At 46.6% G+C, this 25,878-nt stretch overlaps 1 protein-coding gene across 1 annotated transcript in view; it reads right to left on the reverse strand.

Annotated features, from left to right (window-relative positions):
- Positions 1–1,127: 1,127 nt before the first annotated feature.
- LOC132381205 (voltage-dependent L-type calcium channel subunit alpha-1S-like) overlaps positions 1,128–25,878 on the reverse strand; it is a 381,429-nt gene continuing 356,678 nt past the window's right edge. Inside the window, exons 40-43 of the mRNA XM_059950504.1 lie at positions 18,828–19,060; positions 17,126–17,232; positions 13,698–13,801; positions 1,128–1,628 (exon numbers count right to left, since the gene is read on the reverse strand). Coding sequence (XP_059806487.1) covers positions 1,455–1,628; positions 13,698–13,801; positions 17,126–17,232; positions 18,828–19,060 — 618 coding nt within the window. The 3' untranslated portion in view covers positions 1,128–1,454. The remainder of the gene's footprint in view (positions 1,629–13,697; positions 13,802–17,125; positions 17,233–18,827; positions 19,061–25,878) is intronic.

Raw genomic sequence — 25,878 nt, forward strand, 5'->3', positions numbered from 1 at the left:
ATCCAGTCGACCACAGTGTTTAATGAGCACCATTTACACTCACATAATAATACAACTCAGTAACAACCAAATAGAAATCTTTTCTAACCTATCTTTTCTAAGAGGCCTCACCAGTGCCTTATAAAGCCTCAGCATCACATCCTTGCTGTTGTATTCTAGACCTCTTGAAATGAATGCTATCATGGTATTTGCCTTCCTCACCACAGACTCCACCTGCAAGTTTAACCTTTTGGCTGTTCTTCACAAGGACTCCCAAGTGTCTTTGCATCTCAGATTCCTGGATTTTCAAAGCCATCTATTCCATTATCCAAATCATTTACATACAGAATAAAAAGAAGTGGTCCCAATACCGACCCCTGCAAAACAGCACTAATCACCGGCAGCCAACGAGAAAAGGATCTTTTTGTTCCCACTTGCTTCCTCCTACCAATCAGCCAATGCTCTAACCATGTTAGTAACTTCCCTGTAATACCATGGGCTCCTAACTTGGTAAGCAGCCTCACGTGTGTCACCTTGTCAAAGGCCTTCTGAAAGTCCAAATATACAACATCCACTGCATCCCCTTTATCCATTCTACTTGTAATTCCCTCAAAGAATTCCAGCAGGTTCGCTAGGCAGGATTTTTGCTGACTTTGTACTATCTTGTCCTGTGTCACCAAGTACTGCATCACCTTCTTCTTAACAATTGACTCTAACATCTTCCCAGCCACTGAGATCAGGCTAACCGGTCTATAATTTCCTTTCTGCTGCCTTCCTCCTTTCTTAAAGAGTGGAGTGACATGACAGAGCCCAATGATTTTTGAAAGGTGATAAGGGACATTGATAAGAGTTAACAGCCAGTGACTTTTTCCCAGGGCAGCAAAGGCTAATACCAGAGGATATAATTTGAAGCTGAATAGAGAAAAGTACAGGGGAGGGGGGATGTCAGAAGTAACTAATTTATGCAGAAAATGGTGGGTGCGTGGAACGCATTGGCAGGGGCATAGAGGCAGATACAGTAGGGACATTTAAGGGACTCTTAGATAGGCACATGAATGATTTCTAAAAATGGAGGACTATGTTGAGGGAAGGGTTAGATTAATCTTCGAGTGTTAAAAAGTCTGAGACAATGGTCAGGAAGATCCAGTCGACCACAGAGTGTTTAATGAGCACCATTTACACTCACATAATAATACAACTCAGAAACAACCAAATAGAAACACAGCGTACTACAATTTGTCATCAAGCCCTGAGGCCTGTATAAACCGGGTTGGAACACAATAACCGTGTGGTTTTTCCAGTATGTCTTCATCTCCTGCAGCCCCTTTCATGGCCTGCATCTTCACACTGTCCATTACTGGTCGAACCCTCTCATGACCCCCTCACTGCTCCGCAAACATCCATCACAAGCTAAACTGTCAACAGGCCTTGTTGTTGGAAGGTCTCCCCGTCTTCCGAATGGTCAAAGGACATCTTCAGTGTTTCCGTCTGGAAGACTCAGAGACTGGAATTGTGGGATCTGTGGCCAGGGTACAAGCAGTAGGTGGATTCAGTGTTGGTGGAAGCTGATCTGTCTGGCAGGTCCCCACCGTGATGATCACAAAGGCCTGGTCATTGGCCACTCTGGGTAGTCCTTGGACCTCGTGTACCTGCAGAAATATGGGGAAAAAAAGCAAGCGTTAGCACTGCCTGATGTCCCATTATTCTAGGTGAAGGAAAGGCTTCAGGAAAGGGAAGTCAGGGGAACACACACAGGCCCTCATTGAGGGGTCAACAGTGGAACGGGTGAGCAGCTTCAAGTTCCTGGGTACCAACATTTCTGAGGATCAATCCTGGGCCCAGCATATTGATATGATCAAGGAAGGCACACCAGCATCTCTGGTTTCATTAGTATTCTGAGGAGATTTGGTATGTCACCAAAGACTCAGCAAATTTCTGCAGATGTACTGTGGAGAGTGTTCTAACTGGTTGCAGTTAGACTGCTACAGAGGGGCCCCTGCACAGGATCGGAACAAGCTGCAGAAAGTTGCCAGCTCCATCATGAGCACTAGCCTCCCCACCACCAAGGTCGTCTTCAAAAGATGCTATCCATCCTGAGGGTCCTCATCAACGTGGCCTCTTCTCATTGCTACCAGCAGGGAGGAGGTACAGGAGCCTGAAGACACACACTCAACATTTTGGGAACAGTTTCTTCCCCTCTGCCAACAGATTTCTGAATGGACATTGAACCTACCCATGAACACTACCTCATTATTTTGCTCTCTCTCGCACTACTTTTTAAGTTTTTATATTTCTTTTTGTAAAATACAGTAAATTTGCTGCACTGTACTGCTGCTACAAAGCACCAAATTTCATGAAATAACAAACCTCATTCTGATTCTGGATTATCTCTCTGGGTCCCAAAGGTTCAAAGTTCAAGTAGATTTATTATTAAACTACGTATATGACACCATATACAACCTGGAGACTTATTTTCTTGCAGGCATTCACAGCAGAACAAAGAGATACAATAGGATCATTGAAAAGCCACAAAGTGACAAACAACTGCTGAAAAATAAGCCAAATAAGAAATAAATAAACAGATAAATAGACACATAAATAAGTAACACTGAGAATATGTGTTATAGAGTCCTTGAAAGTGAGTCGATAAGTTGTGGAATCAGTTCAATATGAGGTGAGTGAGCTACCCACACTGGCTCAGGAGCCCTATGATTGAGGGGTAATGACTGTTCCTGAACCTGGTGGTCAGGCTCCTGTACCTCCTTCCCAATGGCAACAGTGAGGAGACAGCATGGCCTGTCTATTCTGGGGTCCTTGATGAAGAAAGCTGCTTTCGTTGGCAGTGCTCCTTGCAAACATGCTCAAAGATGACGAGGGCTTTGCCTCATCTTCATCACTAGAAGACCACAGCCCATCCGGTTTTGATGTGATATTTCTAGCTTTCTGACAATCATCACTGGTACACCTCAAGAATGAGTGCTTAACCCACTGCTTTACTCTCTCTACACCCATGACCGTGTGGCTGGGCACAGCTCAAATGCCATCTATAAATTTGATGCTGACACAGCTGTTGGCAAAACTTCAGATGGTGACGAGAAAGCGAGATAGATCAGCTGGTTGAGTGGAGTCACAGCAACAACCTTGCACTCAACCTCAGTAAGACCAAAGAATTAATTGTGGACTTCAGAAAGGGCAAGACGAGGGAACACACAGTCGTGTGTTCAGCAGTGGAAAGGGCCAACGGCTTCAAGTTCTTCGGTGACATCATCTCTGAGGATCCATTCTAGGGCCAACATATCGATGCAATTACAAAGAAGGCGCAACAGTGACTAATTTCATTAGTAGTTTGTGGAGATTCGGAGTGTCACCAGTCACATGCAAGTTTCTACAGATGTAGAAATCTGGATGATGAGAGGTATTGATTGTGTGGATAGTCAGAGGCTTTTTCCCAGGGCTGGAATGACTAACACGAGAGGGCACAGTTTTAAGGTGCTTGGAAGCAGGTACAGAGGGGATATCAGGGGTAAGTTTTTTACACAGAGAGTGGTGAGTGCGTGGAATGGGCTGCTGGTGATGGTGGTGGAGGCAGATATGATAGGGTCTTTTAAGAGGCTCCTGGTTAGGTACATGGAGCTTAGAAAAATAGAGGGCTATGGGTAACCCGAGGAAATTTCTAAAGTAAGTACATATTCGGCACAGCATTGTGGGCCGAAGGGCCTGTATTGTGCTGTAGGTTTTCTGTGTTTCTATGTACTGTGGAGAGCATTCTAACTGGCTGCATTACCTGGCAGCATCTATGGAAAATGCAGTTGATGTTTTGGGCCGAAACCCTTCGGCAGGACCTTTTCCATAGATTCTGCCTGGCCTGCTGAGTTCTTCAGCATTTTGTGTGTGTTGCTCAGATTTCCAGCATCTGCAGATTTTCTCCTGTTCGTGGCTGCATTACTTTCTGGTATGGGGTGGGGTACTGCACAGGATCAAAATAAGCTGCAGAAAGTTTCTAACTTCAGTCAGCTCCATCAGGGGCACTAGCCTCTCCAGTGTCCAGGACACCTTCAAGGATCAATGCCAGAAAAAGGTGGCGTCCATCATTAAGGATCCCCATCACCCAGGACATGCCCTCTTCTCATTGCTACCATCAAGGAGGAAGTACAGGAGCCTGAAGGCACACACTCAATGGTTCAGGAACAGCTTCTCCTCTGCCATCAGATTTCTGAATGGACACAGAACCCATCCACACTACCTCACCACATTTTCTTTATTTGCATTACTTACTTAATTTAACTTTTTAAATATATATACTTATCATAATTTACAGTTTTTATTGTTATATATTACAATATACTGCTGCCACATAATAACAAACTTGACAACATATTCTGGGGATATTAAACCTGATTCTGATTACATGATAGACTGGACCGTATCCACCACCTTTTCTGGGCTTTTCTGCTTTTGGACAATGGTGTTTTCATATCATTTGGCAATGCACCGGTCAGGATACACTCCGCTGTGCAGCTGTTGAAATTTGTTACTGTTTTAGATGACATGCAAAATCTGTGAAAACTTTTAACAAAGCAGAGGTGCTGTTGTGCCTTCTTAGTAATGGCAGTTATGTGCTGGTCCAGGACAGATTCTCTGAAATGATAATGCCAAGGAATTTAAAGTTACTGACCCTTTCTATCTCCAGTCCTCTAATGAGGACTGCCTCATGGTTCTTCCTCCTGAAGTCAATAATCAGCTCTTTGGTTTTAATGGCATTGAGATGCAGAATCTTTACAACTGCTCCTGGTGGTCCCTCTATGTGACATCTCCATAGGTTCAAGTCCACCTGGAGCCTGAGTCCTTGAGGAAAGGGGAGAGATAGGATAAATGCAAGCTCGCTTTTTCACTTCATGTTGGGTGAGACTACAACTAGAGGTCATAAGGGTGAATTTTTTAAGTCAGAGGGTGGTGCGAATGTGGGTCAAGCTACAAGCAGGTTCAATTTCAACAGTTAAGAAAAGTTTAGGTAAGTACATGGATGGGAAGTAAATGGCTGCAGAAGAAGAAATCTGATAGGAGAGGAGAGTGAACCATGGGAAAAAAGAAAGGAGAGAAAAAAGAAACCTGCCGGAAGGAGAAATCAATGTTCATGCCATCAGGTTGGAGACTACCCAGATGGAATATGAGGTGTTGCTCCTCCACCCTGAGAGTGGCCTCATCATGGCATAAGAGGATACCATGAACTGACATGTTGGAACAGGAATGGGGATAGGAATTAAATTGTTGTCCACCGGGATATTCCATTTTTGGCGGATGGAGCAGAGGTGCTTGACAAAGTGGTTGTCCAATTTACATTGGGTCTCAGCAAGAAGACTGTATCAGAAGCCCTGGAAACAGATTTGCAGGTGATGTGTTGCCGTACCAGTAAGGACTGTTAAGGTCTTGAATGGAGGTGAGGGAGGAGTTGAATGGTGAATGGAGGTGAGGGAGGAGTTCAACGAGGACTTAATGGACTGACCAGTTCCTGTGCACTGTGACTGGCACTGGTTAAGAGGACATCATTGTTATGGAGTGAACATGTACCCCCCTGCCTAGACATTGGATTGGACATGTTGTTGTGAGGTCTGTAACTGTAATGGCAAATGCAGGTAGTCCCTTTAAAAATATTTCCAAAATCCAGTGCAAAGAAACGTTGGGTTAGTTAGCTTATATCTGGAAACTCTCCCACTGTTTCAAAGTTCAAAACTTTTAAGTAAATTTGTTATCAAAGTACATATATGTTACCCTAAACTACCACTCTTGCCTCTTGTCTTCACCCACCTATCATCCCTCTTTCTTCTCATTCTCCCATGATTCACTCTCCTCTTCTATCAATTCCTTCTTCTCCAGCCTGGCCTGCTGAGTTTTTCCAGCATTGTATGTGCGTTGCTTTCTTGAGATACATTTTCTCGTGGGCATTTGCAGGAAAATACAGCAGAATTTATGAAAAGCCATGCAGAAACATACAAATAGCCAATGCGTAAAATAAGACAGATGGTGCAAATAAAACTAATCCTGAGAACAAGTTGTAGAGCTCGTGAGAGTAATCACTTCAGAGTAGAGGTGAGTGAAGATATCCATGCTCTTTAGAATGGAGATGAGGAGCAATTTCTTTAGTCAGAGGTGGTGAATCTGTGGAATTCATTACCTGTGGAGGCCGTCATTGAGTATATTTAAAGTGGAGGCTGATAGCTTCTTGATTAGTAAGGATGTCAAAGGTTATAGAGAGAAGGCAGGGGAATAGAGTTGAGAGGGATAAGCCATTAGCCATGATGGAATGACAGAGCAGACTTAAATGGCCTAATCCTGCTCCTATGTCTCATGGTAGGCTTTTCTGGTCTTATGGTTTTATTTGACACTCACCTACATATGGGGCAAAGGTGGACCACTGGCGCCTTAAAACCAGTTGCTCCGGACAGATGGGGCTCATTAACCACAGATGGTAGCTCACCTAGGAGAGGGAAAACTCCGATTTCAAACCTCCGCTGCCTTGCGAGCATACCCGCTCACGGGAAAGGCTTTGGGAGTAAACCCTGAGGAAAAATCCGGAGTCGGAGTCCCGAAGGTGGCTGACTGCTGTACCCAGCACCGACACGGCAACTCCTGCGATGCTGCTGGCACCAAACTGTACCGACTTCCGTCGTTCCTTTGGACCTGTCACCAGCATGGAGAGGGGGGTCCCACTGCATGGGCAACAGATGGATCTCCATATCAACTCTGCCCTGGCTCGCTCCCTGGAGAAGCCACTCCCGGTGACTACCAGAGGCGCAGTACCCATGGTCGACCACAACCGATGGAGGCCACACCTACGTATGGAAGGCAATAAACAGAGACCATCTAACCTACTTAGCTGCATGTCACTGGATCGTGGGAGCAAACTGGAGAATCAACGTAGTCACAGGGAGAACGTGCAAACCGCAGCAGAGGTCGTAATCAATCCTGGGTCACTAAGAGTGGCCTAACCATTTGAGCCACTGTGTTGCCCCTTTGAAGAGCATTCTATTTGTCCAAGCAGTTTCTTCCAGCCTCCATCAACTGCTTTCCCGGCTTTCAGACCATAAGACATAGGAGCAGAGTTAGGCCATTCAGCCTGAGTCATCCACCATTCTGTCATGGCTGATCCCAGATCCCACTCAACCCCATACACCTGCCTTCTTGCCATTTCCCTTAATGCCCTGACCAATCAGGAAATGTTCAACTTCCGCCTTAAATATACTCATGGACTTGGCCTCCGCCGTAGTCTGTGGCAGAGCATTCCACAGATTTACTACTGATGAAAAATCTTTCTCCTGACCAGCGTCTGGTACAGGAATTGCAAGGCTTCTGACTGCAAGTCCCTACAAAGGGTAGTGAGGACTGCTGAGAGGGTATCTGAGATACTTAACAGGAACACTGAGTATGCAGGGCTCTTCCCATCATCACTTTGACCCCTCACCATCAGGCAGGAGGTACTGGAGCATTACAAGAATGGTTAGGATGGGAAACAGCTTCTATCCCAGGCCATAAGACTACTGAACTCCCTGCCACCACCCAGGTCTCCATAAGACTATAAGATCCAGGAGCAGAATTTGGCTATTTGGGCCATTGCCTCTGCTCTGCCATTCAATCATGGACTGATCCAATTCTTCCTGTCATCCCCACTCCCCTGCCTTCTCCCCATACCCATTGATGCCCTGGCTAATCAAGAACCTATCTATTTCTGCCTTAAGTGCACTCAATGACTTGGCCTCCACAGCTGCTTGTGGCAACAAATCCCACCCTCTGACTAAAGTAACTTTTCCGCATCTTGGTTCTAAAAGGACGTCCTTCAATCCTGAAGTCATGCCCTCTTGTCCTTAACTCCCCTACCATGGGAAATAACTTTGCCATATCTAATCTGTTCAGGCCTTTTAACATTCTGAATGTTTCTATTAGATCCCCCCTCATTCTCCTGAACTCCAGGGAATACAGCCCAGGAGCCGCCAGATGTTCCTCATACAGTAACCTTTTCATTCCTGGAGTCATTCTCGTGAATCTTCTCTGAACCTTCTCCAATATCAGTAAATCCTTTCTAAAATAAGGAGCCAGAATTACACACAATACTCCAAGTGTGGTCTCACAAGTGCCTTATACAGCCTCAACATCACATCCCTGCTCTATTATATACCTCTAGAAATGAATACCAACATTGCATTCGCCTTCTTCACCACTGACTCAACCTGCATCTCTGCATTTTTTCTCTCCCCACCTAAATAATAGTCTGCCCATTTATTTCTTCCACCAAAGTGCATGACCATACACTTTCCAACATTGTATTTCATTTGCCACTTCTTTGTCCATTCCCCTAAACTATCTAAGGCTCTCTGTTTCCTCAACACTACCCGCTCCTCCACCTATCTTGGTATCATTGGCAAATTTAGGCACAAATCCATTAATCCCATAGTCCAAATCATTGACATACATCGATTCCAATAACTTCCCAACCACTGATGTCTGGATAACAGGTCTATAGTTTCCTTTCTGCTGCCTCCCACCCCTCTTAAATAGCGGAGTAACATTTGCAATTTTCCAGTCATCTGGTACATTGTCAGAATCTATTGATTCTTGAAAGATCATTGTTAATGCCTCCGCAATCTCTCCAGCTACTTCCTTCAGAACCCGAGGGTGCATTCCATCAGGTCCAGGAGATTTATCCACCCTCAGACCATTAAGCTTCCTGAGCACCTTCACAGTCGTAATTTTCACTGCACAAACTTCACTTCCCTGACACTCTTGAATGTCCGGTATACTGCAAATACTGTGAAGACTGATGCAAAATACGCATTCAGTTCTTCTGCTATCTCTGCGTTTCTCATTACAATATCTCCACTGTCATTTTCTATTGGTCCTATGTCTACCCTCGACTCTCTTTTACCCTTAAAAAAGCTTTTAGCATCTTAAACACATATAAGGAGCATGTGAGTTACATGTATTGTTTTGCGTGCACCTTGCTCTGGATGGACATTGTTTTGTTTTGCGTAGGGTTGAATGACAATAAACTTGAATTTGAATTTGTACTAAGCCAAAGCACTAATTTTGTTTCCCCTAGATGCCACCTGACCTGCCGAGTGTTTCCAGGTGACACTAAAACTTGGAGTGAGGTTCTCAGTGGGACTGAAGTACCCATGGAAAGGTCAAGGAGCAAGGGATGAGCAGACTTGGGAGCTGGCAATGTTCTGACCTCACAGTGAGAATAGGAAATGGAGACCACAGGATAAAGCAGGGTAATTAGACCATTCAGTCTCCTCCACCATTATATCATGGCTGATTTATTATCCCTCTCAACCCCATTTTCCTGCCTTCTCCCTGTAATCTTTGACATCTTTACTCAAGAACTTGCCACACACCGCTTTAAATATATCCAATGACTTTGCCTCCACACCCATCTGTGGCAATGAATTCCACAGACTCACCACCCTCTGGCTAAAGAAATTCCTCCTCATCTCTGTTCTAACTGGACATCCTTCTATTCTGAGGCTGTGCCTGCTGGTCTGATTCCCCATGAGAGGAAACATCCTCGACACATCCACTAGACCTCTTCCTCATTCTTCTAAATTCCACTTAGTACAAGCCCAGATATTAACCTTTAGTTCCGAACATCACACTCATACATCTGCTCTGTGCTCTCTCTAGTGCCAGGACGTTCTTACTCAGATATGGGGACCAAAAATGATCACATTATTCCAAATGTGGTCATGGAGCAATGTCAAATTAAACAAGTTCTCCAGCCACAAACATCACTCAAAATAATAAACTGCAGTGTGATTTGAGTTTCCATGTTCACGGTCCCATCTCTCAGTCTCCACAAGACTCAGTCTCCCCAGGACTCAGTCTCCCCAGGACTCAGTCTCCCCAGGACTCAGTCTCCCCAGGACTCAGTCTCCCCGTCTCTCAGTCTCCACAGGACTCAGTCTCCCCAGGACTCAGTCTCCACGTCTCTCAGTCTCCCCGTCTCTCAGTCTCCACAGGACTCAGTCTCCCCGTCTCTCAGTCTCCACAGGACTCAGTCTCCCTGTCTCTCAGTCTCCACAGGACTCAAGTCTCCCCGTCTCTCAGTCTCCCCAGGACTCAGTCTCCCCGTCTCTCAGTCTCCACAGGACTCGTTCTCCCCGTCTCTCAGTCTCCACAGGACTCAAGTCTCCCCGTCTCTCAGTCTCCACAGGACTCAGTCTCCCCGTCTCTCAGTCTCCACAGGACTCAAGTCTCCCCGTCTCTCAGTCTCCACAGGACTCAGTCTCCCCGTCTCTCAGTCTCCACAGGACTCAGTCTCCCCAGGACTCAGTCTCCCCAGGACTCAGTCTCCCTGTCTCTCAGTCTCCCCAGGACTCAGTCTCCCCGTCTCTCAGTCTCCCCAGGACTCAGTCTCCACGTCTCTCAGTCTCCCCAGGACTCAGTCTCCCCGTCTCTCAGTCTCCCCGTCTCTCAGTCTGCACAGGACTCAGTCTCCCCGTCTCTCAGTCTGCACAGGACTCGTTCTCCCTGTCTCTCAGTTTCCACAGGACTCGTTCTCCCTGTCTCTCAGTCTCCACAGGACTCGTTCTCCCCGTCTCTCAGTTTCCACAGGACTCGTTCTCCCCGTCTCTCAGTTTCCACAGGACTCGTTCTCCCTGTCTCTCAGCCTCCCCATCTCTCAATCTCCACGTCTCTCAGTCTCCCCGTCTCTCAGTCTCCAGAGGACTCAGTCTCCCCGTCTCTCAGTCTCCACAGGACTCAGTCTCCCCGTCTCTCAGTCTCCACAGGACTCAGTCTCCCCAGGACTCGTTCTCCCCGTCTCTCAGTCTCCCCATCTCTCAATCTCCACGTCTCTCAGTCTCCCCGTCTCTCAGTCTCCACAGGACTCAGTCTCCCCGTCTCTCAGTCTCCACAGGACTCAGTCTCCCCAGGACTCAGTCTCCACAGGACTCAGTCTCCCCGTCTCTCAGTCTCCACAGGACTCAGTCTCCCCGTCTCTCAGTCTCCACAGGACTCAGTCTCCACGTCTCTCAGTCTCCCCGTCTCTCAGTCTCCACAGGACTCAGTCTCCCCGTCTCTCAGTCTCCACAGGACTCAGTCTCCCCGTTTCTCAGTCTCCCCGTCTCTCAGTCTCCACAGGACTCAGTCTCCCCGTCTCTCAGTCTCCACAGGACTCAGTCTCCCCGTCTCTCAGTCTCCACAGGACTCAGTCTCCCTGTCTCTCAGTCTCCACAGGACTCAGTCTCCCCGTTTCTCAGTCTCCACGTCTCTCAGTCTCCCCGTTTCTCAGTCTCCACGTCTCTCAGTCTCCACAGGAGGTACAGATGCCTTTTGGGTTTCATGCCACCAGGTTCACGTCAGTAAATGTTGATAATGTAGCTGCCTCAACTGCTTCCTCTTGTAGCTCCTTCCAATACTGACAAAGTTAAAGTTGCCTCTCAGATTCCTATTAAATCTTTCCAATTAAAGCAAAATAGAAGTTTGCAATGATATGGCATGTCAGCTAAAAGTTTGACAAACTTCTATAGATGTGTGGTGGAGAGTGTACTGACTGGCTGCATCACAGCCTGGTATGGAATCACCAATGCACTTGAATAGTAATTCCTACAAAAAGCCAGTCCATTACAGGTCATCCTGCCCACCATGGAGTGCTGTCCCAGGAAAGCAGCATCCATCATCATGGACCCCTGTCATCCAGGCCAGGCTCTCTTCTCACTGCTGCCATCAGGAGGAAAATACAAGAGCCTCAGAACCCACGCCACCAGGTTCAGGAAAAGTTTTTTAGCAATACAGTGTGCAGTACGGAGGCGCTAAACAGCAACTCCTTTGCTTGCATCTTCCGAGACAGCTCTATTTCTATCTTAGATATCTCTGTTTTCCCTTTTCAAGATTCTTTTGAATACCCTGATGTGGAGTTACATTCTGACTTCAGTTCTTTGCGGGAATGGGACCCGCTCTCAGGGCTTCATGACCGGCCACTTCTTGTTATCCCAAGGATGCAGACTGGAAGACTAGCGTGCCTTCAGGGTGCTGGACACGGGATGATTCTAGGCCAGTCCCCTTGATTGAGACGTCACGGGAGAGCACGGAACATTGGGAGCAGTGGGTTCGCTGCCATGGGCGATGTGTCCAGAGACCTGAGCCTTTCTGGGACAACTTTCTCAGTGCAGAGCTTAAAGTGATGCAACAGACTTTTAGCACCATAAGTCAGTGGGTTGCTTTGTTACATCCACCCTCTCTCTGTGAAACAAGGACATCTCTTTTTCCCTTATTAGAGAGAGAGTCTGTGCTATGTCTGGGTGAATGAGTAGTCTTTGGGGTACTGCAAGTCTGCATCTTCATTGAGCGCTTGGTGGAGAGTGCCAATGCTTGTTTTGCTGTTGGGGAGGGGTTGTTGCCTTGTTGCTGCTTATATATAAACATATAACAATCACAGCACAGAAACAGGCCATCTCGGCCCTTCTAGTCCATGCCCAACGCTTACTCTCATCTAGTCCCAACGACCTGCACTCAGCCCATAACCCTCCATTCCTAATGTGTGGGAGGGGGGAGCTTTGGGGTTCTAACGTTTAACTGTCATTCATTCTTTGGGACATTCCACTGTTTTTGTGGATGTTTGTGAAGAAAAAAAAATTCAGGATGTATATTGTATACGTGACATTAAATGTATCTATTGACCTATTGAGTCAGTCCTTCAGGCCCTTTGAGAAGCACCACCTCAGCAACTTCCAACAAACCTGATTTAACCCTAACTTAATCATGAGACAATTTACAATGACCAACTAACCCATCTTTGGACTGTGGGAGGAAACTAGAGCACCAGGGGAAACACACATGGTCCATGATTGGGCCTTGAGAGACTGCTGTGTCTGGGTGTGCCACTATCCTACCGGAAGGATCTTCGGCATTGTAGTGTGAGTAAACTGAACACAATATTGTGGGTTCTGGTTAATTTGACCATCAGTTAATTGTGACAATCCTTAAGGAACAAAAATCAATCCAGAAAATTGTTTATTTGGGACAATAGACCATTTCAGTAGAGTAGGAGAGTGCTGCCTAACAGGCAATAATAGTGCTAGATGATACACCGTGTTTAGAGTGAAAACTTTTTAAATAGCTTCGGTAGCATGTTTGTGTTCAAAAAGCAGTGATCTTTGTCACCAGTAGTTGGTGAGAAGCAAGTTGTAAGACAATTCAGAACTGTTCTGCTCCTGACAATGAAATGATTTCACTACTTCAACAAAGTAGGAATTACAAAGAATTTGAAGGTATCGACAATCATCTTGAATGTTACAATGAAAATGAAGATTTGGAGGATGCCATCGTCGAAAGCATTGTATGAAGTCAGTCCATTATCTGCACTAGGAGTCTGCTGATTTTGTTCAGTGCATATACTGGATGAATTCCTCTGTCAATAACTGTTGGAAACAAATACATTTTATAGTACTATATTCTAATTTGTTCTGCATTTTATTTAAATACATAATTTGTTACTCAGTTTGTCTTTTTTTAAAACTTTTTTCCATGAAACTGGCTAATTGGGCAGCCACTTAATTGGACCAGAATCCATTGTACTTCAAATGCATCCTTACCAATGTCTTGTACAACTGAAATGTAAACTCCCAGTGTGCTAGAAGCCTTCTTCACCACCCCGTCTACCTGTGATGGAGAAACAACGTAACTCCCTCCCTGTGAGTGATGTACAGATAGTTGCAGACTTTTACCTCTTCATCAGGGCAGTGTTGAGCCAGGTGTTGCACCTCTTGCTGTTGTGCCACCCTTGATGTTTCTGAGGTAACCTGGCGCTCTGGGCAGTTCAACTTCCACCCTAGAGAAGGCAGAAAACTTTCAAGGAGTCCAGTAACAGGCCTTTCGGCTCATCCAGTCCATACTAAACTATTAAACTGCATAGTCCCATCAATCTGTACCTGGAGCAGAGCCCTCCACACCCCTCCCATCCCTGTATTTATGCAAACTTCTCTCAAATGTTACAACTGAACCCACAGTCACCACTTCCACTGGCATTCTCACCACCCACTGAGTGACAAAATTCCCCCACATGTTCCCCTTAAATATTTCACCTTTTACCCTTAACCTATCACTTTTAGTTCAAGTCTATACATACAAAATAGTGAGGTTATGTACATGGGTTCATTGTCCATTCAGAAATCTGATGGTGGAGGGGAACAAGCTGTTCCTGAAACATTGAGTGTGTGTCTTCAGGCTCCTGTACCTTCTCCCTGATGGTAGCAATAAGAAGAGGGTATGCCCCAGGTGACGGGCATGCTGCCAAGGTGTCCTGGATGCTGGGAAGGCTGGTGACCATGACGGAACTGGCTGGGTGTGCGAGTTTTTCCGATCCCGTGCAGTGGCCCCTCCATACCAGACGGTGACACGAAGCTAGAGAAACAGGCTTTTTAACCTAACTAGTCCATGCCAAACTTGTTATTCTGCTTGGCCCCATCGATCTGCACTTGGACCATACCCCTCCCATCCATGAATTTAACCAAATTTCTCTTAAAATGAATTGGAAATGCTGCAGAGGCTTGTAGACTCAGCCAGGTTTATCATGGTCACTAGCCTCCCCACCACGGAGGACATCTTTCAAAGGGGAATCCTCAAGAAGGCAGCATCCATCATGAAGGACCCTATTACCCAGAATATGCCCTTGTTTCGTTGCCACCCTCAGGGCAGAGCTACAGGAACACACTCAACATTTTAGGAACAGCTTCCTCTCCCCTCCGCCATCAGATTTCTGAACAGTCCACGAACACTACCTCACTATTTTAGAGTCATACAGCATTACAGCAGGGAAACAGGCTCTTTGGCTCATCTAGTCTGTAGCAACCTTACTTTGCCTAGACCCATCAACCTTTACCTGGACCATAACCCTCCATACCACTCTCTAGGTACCTATCCAAACTTATCTTAAATGTTGAAATCAAACCCGCTTCAACATGTCCACTGACAGGTCATTCCACACTTGTACCACCCTCTGAGTGAAAAATTCCCCTCGCGCTCCCGTTAAACATTTCATCTTTCACCCTTAATCTCTGATTAAGTCTCTGTTACACGATGGGGGCAAGGGTGCTGGGAGAGGACCCACAACCAGAACACAAACATGTCTTTCAATAAAATAGCGTTTATTACTCGCTACACAGAGAACCGGGAAATAAAGGAGGACAAACAGGACCACGAACCTCGGACTAGCAGACCAGGGACTTGGACCGCCACGGACCTTGGACTTGGAATTGGACACTGGGAACTTGGATCGTCGTGGCCATGACTGGGACCCTGGGGACTGGGACTGCCACGGACCTTAGACTTGGAGACTGGGAACTTAGATCACCACAGGCAGAACGTGGACACCATGGATCACTGCAGGCAGAACGTGGACACCATGGATCACCGCAGGCAGAACGTGGACACCATGGATCACCACAGCCAGAACGTGGACACCATGGATCACCGCAGGCAGAACGTGGACACCATGGATCACCACAGGCAGAACGTGGACACCATGGATCACCACAGTCAGAACGTGGACACCATGGATCACCACAGGCAGAACGTGGACACCATGGATCACCACAGACAGAACGTGGACACCATGGATCACCGCAGCCAGAACGTGGACACCATGGATCACCACAGGCAGAACGTGGACACCATGGATCACCGCAGGCAGAACGTGGACACCATGGATCACCACAGGCAGAACGTGGACACCATGGATCACCACAGACAGAACGTGGACACCAAGGATCACCACAGGCAGAACGTGGACACCATGGATCACCGCAGTCAGAACGTGGACACCATGGATCACCACAGTCAGAACGTGGACACCATGGATCACCACAGACAGAACGTGGACACCATGGATCACTGCAGACAGAACGTGGACACCATGGATCACCACAGGCAGAACGTGGACACCATGGATCACCACAGCCAGAACGTGGACACCATGGATCACCACAGCCAGAACGTGGACACCATGGATCACCACAGCCAGAACGTGGACACCATGGATCACCACAGACAGAACGTGGACACCATGGATCACCACAGCCAGAACGTGGACACCATGGATCATCGCAGGCAGAACGTGGACACCATGGATCACCGCAGGCAGAACGTGGACACCATGGATCACCACAGACAGAACGTGGACACCAAGGATCACCACAGGCAGAACGTGGACACCATGGATCACCACAGGCAGAACGTGGACACCATGGATCACGTCAGGCAGAACGTGGACACCATGGATCACCGCAGGCAGAACGTGGACACCATGGATCACCACAGGCAGAACGTGGACACCATGGATCACCACAGGCAGAACGTGGACACCATGGATCACCACAGGCAGAACGTGGACACCATGGATCACCACAGGCAGAACGTGGACACCATGGATCACCACAAGCAGAACGTGGACACCATGGATCACGTCAGGCAGAACGTGGACACCATAGATCATCACAGACAGAACGTGGACACCATGGATCACCGCAGCCAGAACGTGGACACCATGGATCACGCAGGCAGAACGTGGACACCATGGATCACCACAGGTAGAACGTGGACACCATGGATCACTGCAGGCAGAACGTGGACACCATGGATCACCGCAGGCAGAACGTGGACACCATGGATCACGTCAGGCAGAACGTGGACACCCAAACACAGGACAGGACTCTGCCTTCAACTCACCCCTGGCAGTTTGACCTTGCCCGGACCCACTCTGGCGAAGGAAGGCGAATTGCCGGCACTCCGATGCGGGCTAGATGACTCTGGCTTGTGGTAGCGACGGCAGCTTACTAATGCTTTTTAACATTCTCCCTGAACCAGGGGCTTATAAGCTGCTGGTTCGGGTCGAAGGTAGATTACCTTAATGGCCCAGCTCAAGGGACACGTGAAACGGGATTAGAAGGGAACAAGGAGTCAATGGTCTGGATCATAACGCAACCTAACTAAATTTAAAGGGGAACCGATCTGGACCACGACTGTCTCACCCAACCTCAGTGGAGCCTGCTTGCATTTCCCCTATCATAATTGTATATACTACTATCAATTCACCCTCATTCCTTGCAAAAAATATTTATTAATTTATTGAATCTTGCGGACACTACAGTTTACTGACCTGTTGCTGGGACAGACAGCTTTCTGGGCTGGATCAGTTGGACATCCAGCTCATCACTGGTGTCAAATGTCGCAATTTCTTTTTCAAATTCATCTTCATAGTAAAGTCTGCAATGGGGTGAGGAGAATCACACTGGTGGGACAGGAAAGCCGGAAACATGAGGGGTGAACACCCCTTCAGACACCAACGGAGATGTCAAAGTTCAAAGTACAAAGTACATTTATCATCAAAGCACGTTTAATAACTTTGAGATTCATCTTCTTACAGGCAGCCACAAAACAGAGAAACAAATAGAATCCATTAAGCAAACCCTATATCACAAAGACTGACAAACACCCAAAGTGCAAAAAAGAATGTATCATGTAAACAATAAAAGCATGAACCCCTGAGACCCTGAGAGTGAGACCACGGCCCCGGAGTCAGTGCAGCATTAACGCAGTTCAGGAACCCAATAGCTGTAGGCCACAGCCCAGACCAGTGCAGCATTAATGTGGTCGAGCAAACCCAATGGCTGCAGGCCATGTTCCCAAAGTCAGTTCAGGGCTGATGTAGTCCAGGAACCCAATGGCTACAGGCCACAGCCCCGGAGCCAGTTCAGCCCTGACGTGAGTGTTGATGGCTACAGGCCACAGCCCCGGAGCCAGTTCAGCCCTGACGTGAGTGTTGATGGCTACAGGCCACAGCCCCGGAGCCAGTTCAGCCCTGACGTGAGTGTTGATGGCTGCAGGCCACAGCCCCGGAGCCAGTTCAGCCCTGTTGTGAGTGTTGATGGCTACAGGCCACAGCCCCGGAGCCAGTTCAGCCCTGACGTGAGTGTTGATGGCTACAGGCCACAGCCCCGGAGCCAGTTCAGCCCTGACGTGAGTGTTGATGGCTGCAGGCCACAGCCCCGGAGCCAGTTCAGCCCTGTTGTGAGTGTTGATGGCTACAGGCCACAGCCCCGGAGCCAGTTCAGCCCTGACGTGAGTGTTGATGGCTGCAGGCCACAGCCCCGGAGCCAGTTCAGCCCTGACGTGAGTGTTGATGGCTGCAGGCCACAGCCCCGGAGCCAGTTCAGCCCTGTTGTGAGTGTTGATGGCTGCAGGCCACAGCCCCGGAGCCAGTTCAGCCCTGTTGTGAGTGTTGATGGATGTAGTTCAGTTCAGCGATGACACCAGTGAATCCAGTCCAGGAGCCTATCAACTGCACTTGTCCTTCAACCTCAGCCTCTACACCTTAATCTTTAAAATCTGGCTGTGTGCTACCACATCTTTACCATCAACCGTGGCCTGAGTTACACACTGTCCACATCCCTACCATCGACTGTGGCCTGTGTTACACAGTACCCCACATCCCTACCATCGACTGTGGCCTGTATTACACAGTGTCCACATCCCTACCATTGACTGTGGCCTGTGTTACACAGTGTCCACATCACTACCATCGACTGTGGCCTGTGTTACACAGTGTCCACATCCCTACCATCGACTGTGGCCTGTGTTACACAGTGTCCACATCCCTACCATCGACTGTGGCCTGTGTTACACAGTACCCCACATCCCTACCATCGACTGTGGCCTGTGTTACACAGTGTCCACATCACTACCATCGACTGTGGCCTGTGTTACACAGTGTCCACATCCCTACCATCGACTGTGGCCTGTGTTACACAGTGTCCACATCCCTACCATTGACTGTGGCCTGTGTTACACATCACAATTACCTGCTGTGGCCTTTAGGGTTTGAGTTATTCATGTTCTTGTTCTCTGTCGATGGGAAGAATTCGATGGTGTTAAATGGCAGGTCAGTGAGTCGGCTGTGTGGACTGTCCGCTTCCTCTCCGCCCTCAGATTTACTGAACTGCAGTGGCCGTTGGCTAGTGATCTGCTGTTGATAGGAACCGTTTCTGTCCAGCTGGTAGCCATCAGCCTGGCCTCCAAACAGCCCCCCTGATCTCTGGAAGACACAAAGACCGAACTGTAATATCCCAGTAATTTCAAATGAACACGCTTCATACTGAATTCACAAATTGATGTGATTACAAAGAAAGCATGCCGGTGGCTATTTTTTACTAGGAGTTTGAGGAGATTTGGTCTGTCCACAGCATTCTGTCTGGTTCCTTTCCCACCTGGTTTGGAGGGGCCACTGCACAGAACTGGAAAAAGCTGCACAGAGTTGTAAACTGAACCAGCTCCATCACGGGCATGAGCCTCCCCAGAATTAAGGACACCTTCAAAAAGCCATGCCTCAAAAAGGTGGCATCCATGGTTAAGGTTCACACCATCCAGGACGTGCCTTCGTCTCATTGTTACCAACGAGGAGGAGGTAGAGGAGCCTGAACATTTTAGGAACAACTTCTCACCTCCGCATCAGATTTCCGAACAGTCCATGAACTCTGCCTCACTATTTGTGCTCTGCTTATTTATTTTGTGTATTTCTTATTGTAATTTATAGTAAATTTATGTATTGCATCGTACTGCTGCCACAAAACAACAAATTTCATGACATAAATTCAGTGGCCACTGTATTAGTTACCTCCTGATCATAGCCCCGATCCTCATTAACCAAAATGAAAAAGCTGCCAGCAATATAGCACAATCAAAAAGATAGTAAAATCAAAAAGATATATTCCTAAAAAATCAACAGCTCATGAATAGGACGGAAAAATATCAAGTCAGCGAGGCCTTGTTTGGAGTACTGTGTACAATTATGGTCATCTACCTACAGGAAACATCAATAACATTGAAAGAGTACAGAGAATTTTACAAGAATGCTGCTGGGACTTGAACACCTGAGTTAAAAGAACATAGAACCAATACAGCACAGTACAGGCCCTTCGGCCCATAATGCTGTGCCAACCCTTAAACCCTACCTCCCATATAACCCTCCACCTTAAATTCCTCCATATACCTGTTTAGCAGTCTCTTAAATTTCACTGGTGTATCTGCCTCCACCACTGACTCAGGCAGTGCATTCCACGCACCAACCACTCTCTGAGTGAAAAACCTTCCTCTAATATCCCCCTTGAACTTCCCTCCCCTTACCTTAAAGCCATGTCCTCTTGTATTGAGCAGTGGTGCCCTGGGGAAGAGGCGCTGGCTGTTCACTCTATCTATTCCTCTTAATATCTTGTATCCCTCTATCATGTCTCCTCTCATCCTCTTTCTCTCCAGAAAGTAAAGCCCTAGCTCCCTTGATCTCTGATTATAATGCATACTCTCTAAACCAGGCAGCATCCTGGTAAATCTCCTCTGTACCTTTCCAATGCTTCCACATCCTTCCTACAGTGAGGTGACCAGAACTGGACCCAGTACTCAAAGTGTGGCCTAACCAGAATTTTATAGAGCTGCATCATTACCTCACGACTCTTAAACTCTATCCCTCGACTTATGAAAGCTAACACCCCATAAGCTTTATAAACTACCCTATCTACCTGTGAGGCAACTTTCAGGGATCTGTGGACATGTCCCCCCAGATCCCTCTGCTCCTCCACACTCCCAAGTATCCTGCCATTTACTTTGTACTCTGCCTTGGAGTTTGTCCTTCCAAAGTGTACCACCTCACATTTCTCTGGGTTGAACTTCATCTGCCACTTCTCAGCCCACTTCTGCATCCTATCAATGTCTCTCTGAAATCTTCAACAATCCTCTACACTGTCCACAACACCACCAACCTTTCTGTCATCTGCAAACTTGCCAACCCACCCTTCTACCCCCACATCCAGGTCATTAATAAAAATCATGAAAAGCAGAGGTCCCAGAACCAATCCTTGTGGGACACCACTAGTCACAACCCTCCAATCTGAATGTACTCCCTCCATTACTACCCTCTGCTTTCTGCAGGCAAGCTAATTCTGAATCCATCTGGCCAAACTTCATTGGATCCCATGCCTTCTGACTTTCTGAATAAGCCTACTGTGTGGAACCTTGTCAAATATCTTACTCAAATCCATGTAGATCGCATCCTCTGCACTACCCTCATCTATATGCCTGGTCACCTCCTCAAAGAACTCTATCAGGCTTGTTAGACACAATCTGCCCTTCACAAAACCATGCTGACTGTCCCTGATCAGACCATGATTCTCTAAATGCCCATAGATCCTATCTCTAAGAATCTTTTCCAACAGCTTTCCCACCACAGATGTAAGGCTCACTGGTCTATAATTACCCGGACTATCCCTACTACCTGTTTTGAACAAGGGGACAACATTCGCTTCCCTCCAGTCCTCCGGTACCACTCCTGTGGACAACGAGGACATAAAGATCCTAGCCAGAGGCTCAGCAATATCTTCCCTCACCTCATGGAGCAGCCTGGGGAATATTCTGTCAGGCCCCAGGGACTTATCCGTCCTAATGTATTTTAACAACTCCAACACCTCCTCTCCCTTAATATCAACATGCTCCAGAACTTCAACTTCACTCATATTGTCCTCACCATCATCAAGTTCCCTCTCATTGGTGAATATCGAAGAGAAGTATTCATTGTGGACCTCGCTCACTTCCACAGCCTGCAGGCACATCTTCCCACCTTTATCTCTAATCGGTCTTATCTTTACTCCTGTCAACCTTTTGTTCTTCACATAATTGAAGAATGCCTTGGGGTTTTCCTTTACCCTAATTGCCAAGGCCTTCTCATGCCCCCTTCTTGTTCTTCTCAGCCCCTTCTTAAGCTCCTTTCTTGCTACCCGATATTCCTCAATAGACCCATCTGATCCTTGCTTCCTAAATCTTATGTATGCTGCCTTCTTCCTGCTGACTAGATTCTCCACCTCACTTGTCACTCTACTATTCTTTATCTTCCTCACTGGGACAAATTTATCCCTAACATCCTGCAAAAAATCCTTAAACATCGACCACATGTCCATAGTATATTTCCCTGCAAAAACATCATCCCAATTCACACCCGCAAGTTCTAGCCTCATTGCCTCATAACTTGCCCTTCCCCAATTAAAAATTTCCCTGTCCTCTCTGATTCTATCCTTTTCCATAATAATGTTAAAGGCCAGGGAGCGGTGATCACTGTCCTTCAGATGCGCACCCACTGAGAGATCTGTGACCTGACCCGGTTCGTTAACTAATACTAGATCTATTATGGCATTCCCCCTAGTTGGCCTGTCAACATACTGTGACAGGAATCGGTCCTGGATGTACTTAACAAATTCTGCCCCGTCTGAACCATTGGAACTAATCAGGTGCCAATCAATATTAGGGAAATTAAAATCTCCCATGATAATAACCCTGTTATTTTTGCACCTTTCCAAACTCTGCCTCCCAATCTGCTCTTGGGTATCTCTGCTGCTACCAGGGGGTCTATAGAGTACCCCTGAGTAGAGTAACTGCTCTCTTCCTGTTCCTGACTTCTACCCATACTGACTCAAAAGAGGATCCTGCTACATTACCCACCCTTTCTGTAACTTTCTGTAATAGTATCCCTGACCAGTAATGCCACCCCTCCTCCCCTTCCCCCCCAATCCCTTTTAAAGCACTGAAATCCAGGAATATTGAGAATCCATTCCTACCCTGATGCCAGCCAAGTCTCTGTAACAGCCACTACATCATAATTCCATGTATGTATCCAAGCTCTCAGTTCATCAACCTTTTTCCTGATGCTTCTTGCATTGATTTAGCACTTTAGCTCTTCTACCTTACTACCTTTACACCCTTTATTCTGTTTCTCTTTCCTCAAAGCCTCTTTATTTGCTAGATCTGGATTTACTCCAGCCACTGTACTTGCACCTTTATCCTCCTCCACCTCACTATCTGTTCTGACACTCTGGTTCCCCTCCCCCTGCAAATCTAGTTTAACCCCCCCCAGAGCAGCATTAGCAAACCTTCCCGCAAGGATGTTAGTCCCCCTCCAGTTCAGGTGCAACCTGTCCCATCGGTACAGGTCCCACCTTCCCTTGAACAAGGCCCAATTGTCCAGAAACATGAAGCCCTCCCTCCTGCACCAACTCCTTAGCCACGTATTCAGCTGCATTATCTAGCCTCACTAGCACATGGCATGGGTAGCAATCCTGAGATTGCAACCCTGGAGGTCCTGTCCTTCAACTTAATAAGGAAATAAGGTGACATATATGTACTTTGTTATTAAATTTACTCTGAATTTTGAACTTTCTAGGCAGAATTAAGTCACGTTGAGAAAACCAGCATGAATGAACCACCAATAAGGAAAGGTTGTTTCCATTAGAACTTTATTCTCTAGAGTGTAGAAGAAAGAAATCTGACAGAGGGCTACAAAACTATGAGTGGTATTGATAGGGTAAATGCAAACAGGCTTTTTGCACTGAAGTTGGGTCATGGGTTAAGGGTGAAAGGTAAAATATTTATTCATTCAGAGGGTGGTGCAAGTGTTGGACAATCTACCAGCACAGCAGGTTCAATTGTAACATTTAAGGGAACATTTAAGGATAGCTACATGAATGAGAGGAGTATGGAGGGCTATGGTCTGGGTAAAGAGTCTTGCAGGAAAAGTTTAGAATGAACTAGATGGGCCAAAGGGCCTGCATCTATGTTATAGTTCCCTATTGTTCTGTATAAAGGAGACACAAAAGACTGTAGATACTGGAATCCAGAGCAAAGGACTGACTGTTGGTTGTCTGCAGCATCTGTGAGGGAATATGAACAGTCGTTGTTTTAGCTCAAGAGCTATCGTCAGGTCTCGACCTAAACAGATACTGACCAAACTGCTGAGTTCCTTCAGCACTTAGTCTGTGTAATAAATTCATGTTGGTTTCCTCAATGTGATTTAATTCTGCCTAGGAAGTTCAAAGTTCAAAGTAAATTTAATAACAATATACATATACGTCACCTTATACAACCATGAGATTTTTTTGCGGGCATTTGCAGTAAATACAAAAAGACTGAATAGAATCAATGAAAGACCACACACACCAAGACAGACAAATAACCAGTGGGCAAAAGACTACAAACTGTGCAAATACAAAAAGAAAAACTAATAATAATAATAAACAAACTACAGGTTAGGGTTCCCCAGTTAGTTTTCCACAAGGACCAAATTATGTCAAACATGCCAGGCCAAGGGTCAAAACGTCCAGTGTTTTTTTTTTCATTGTGCCAGTAAGTTGTTTAATGGGCAGATGTTGTTGTTGCTGCTATTACCATCATTATTAGTAGTAGTGGTAGTGGTAGTGGTAATAATTTTGACCTGAGATTCTCAAAGCCTGTGTGTGGGTCACACAAGAAAAAAAATGCACACTTGAAACAAAATAAGTTCAAAACCAACCATTTAATTATGACTCTAGCTGTCACATTGAGAACTCATCTGGGATGTAAAATACACACACACACACACACACACACCATGGTAGTTTTCACCACTTCTCTTCCACACAATGAGTTTTAGTAGTACTGCCTTTTCCATTCTTTCTGTTTTCTCATTTAATCTATTTGTTCTTTTTAATTAAGCTATGTAGCATTTATGTAGCATATGTAACATAGTATGAAGTGTAGCTATAAATGAAATTATCAGTAATATTGTTGTTGTAATATTATTATACCACAGTAAGATTGAAGAATGGACAAAAGAAATTGATTCACTCACCAATCAGTGAGAGAAGTGACAGCGACGGGATGAGGCAATCCTTCTGACGTCGGGCCTGTACTCTGTTGTGGCAATCCTGAGGCACTGGCCTAGATGTGCATTGGAGAGTCTGTTTCTGTCCTGGTTCTTGATAGAGTTACATATGTACGTGGAGGGGAACAGTGTGAGTAGGAGCATTGCAATAGCTCTCGTTGGGGAACCACGTTGATCCAAAAGTCACTTGCCCCAACGTCTCTGTGTTGTGCTTTGAGCAAATCAGATGTTCCCATTTCCAAGACCTCCATCTGAAGAGTTGCCTCATCTATGGAAGGCACCAGCCTTTTGGCCTCTGCAGTTCACTGGCCGTCAGCTGAAATGGAGAATGGCTGTCTCAGGAGAAGGAGGATGTCACCTAAGAGATTAGGGAAGCTTTCAAATGGTTCCCTGCGAAGTTTCCTGCCAAGCTCGTCACAAAATCCTTCATCATTGGATCCTCCCGCATTTCGTTCTTCTCGCAATGCTCCCGCAGACGTGGAAAGTGCAGCTTTCTCCCATGCATGTCTCTCTCCAAAAGGCTCAGCTTTGCCGGAAAGCAGAAGGTTGCGCGCTCTACAGGGGCGTAGGTCAAGAGTATGGAGTGGGATGAGGTTAAAATAAATTAGAGCAGCGCACGCTTTATTTACATGTTATGGCAGGTGCATTCACGCAGTTGCCAATGGGTCCAGACATTTAGTTCTCACTGTCTGGACCTGGCCTATTGGGGATGTCTGCTATAGGTTGTGGGAACAGTTAAGTGATGGGGCAGTGAAATTGAGGGAACTTATCCCCTCTAGTTCAAGAGTTGAGGGGTGATAATTGTTCCTGAAGCTGGTGGTGTAAGTCCTGAGGTTCCTGAACTTTCTTAATGATGGCAGCAGCAAGAAGAGAGCATGGCCTGGATGGCGAGGGTCCTTGATGATGGATGTTGCTTCCCTGCAACAGTGCTCCATGTAGATGTGCTCAAAGGTGGGGAGGGCTTTACGCATGATGCACTACTTTGTGTATGGTTTTCTGTTCAAGGACATTGGTGTTTCCATACCAGGTCCATATACTCTCCGTTGCACATCTATACAGTGTTTGTTAAAGTTTTAGATGACACGCCAAATTGTAAGAAAGTAGAGGTGCTGCTGTGCTTTCTTTGCAATGGACCCAGGTCAATGTTTCTCAGAAAAACAGTCCAGGTTAAGTTGGAA

Source organism: Hypanus sabinus, chromosome 25 (genome assembly GCF_030144855.1).
Source record: "Hypanus sabinus isolate sHypSab1 chromosome 25, sHypSab1.hap1, whole genome shotgun sequence".
Taxonomy (NCBI): Eukaryota; Metazoa; Chordata; class Chondrichthyes; order Myliobatiformes; family Dasyatidae; genus Hypanus; species Hypanus sabinus.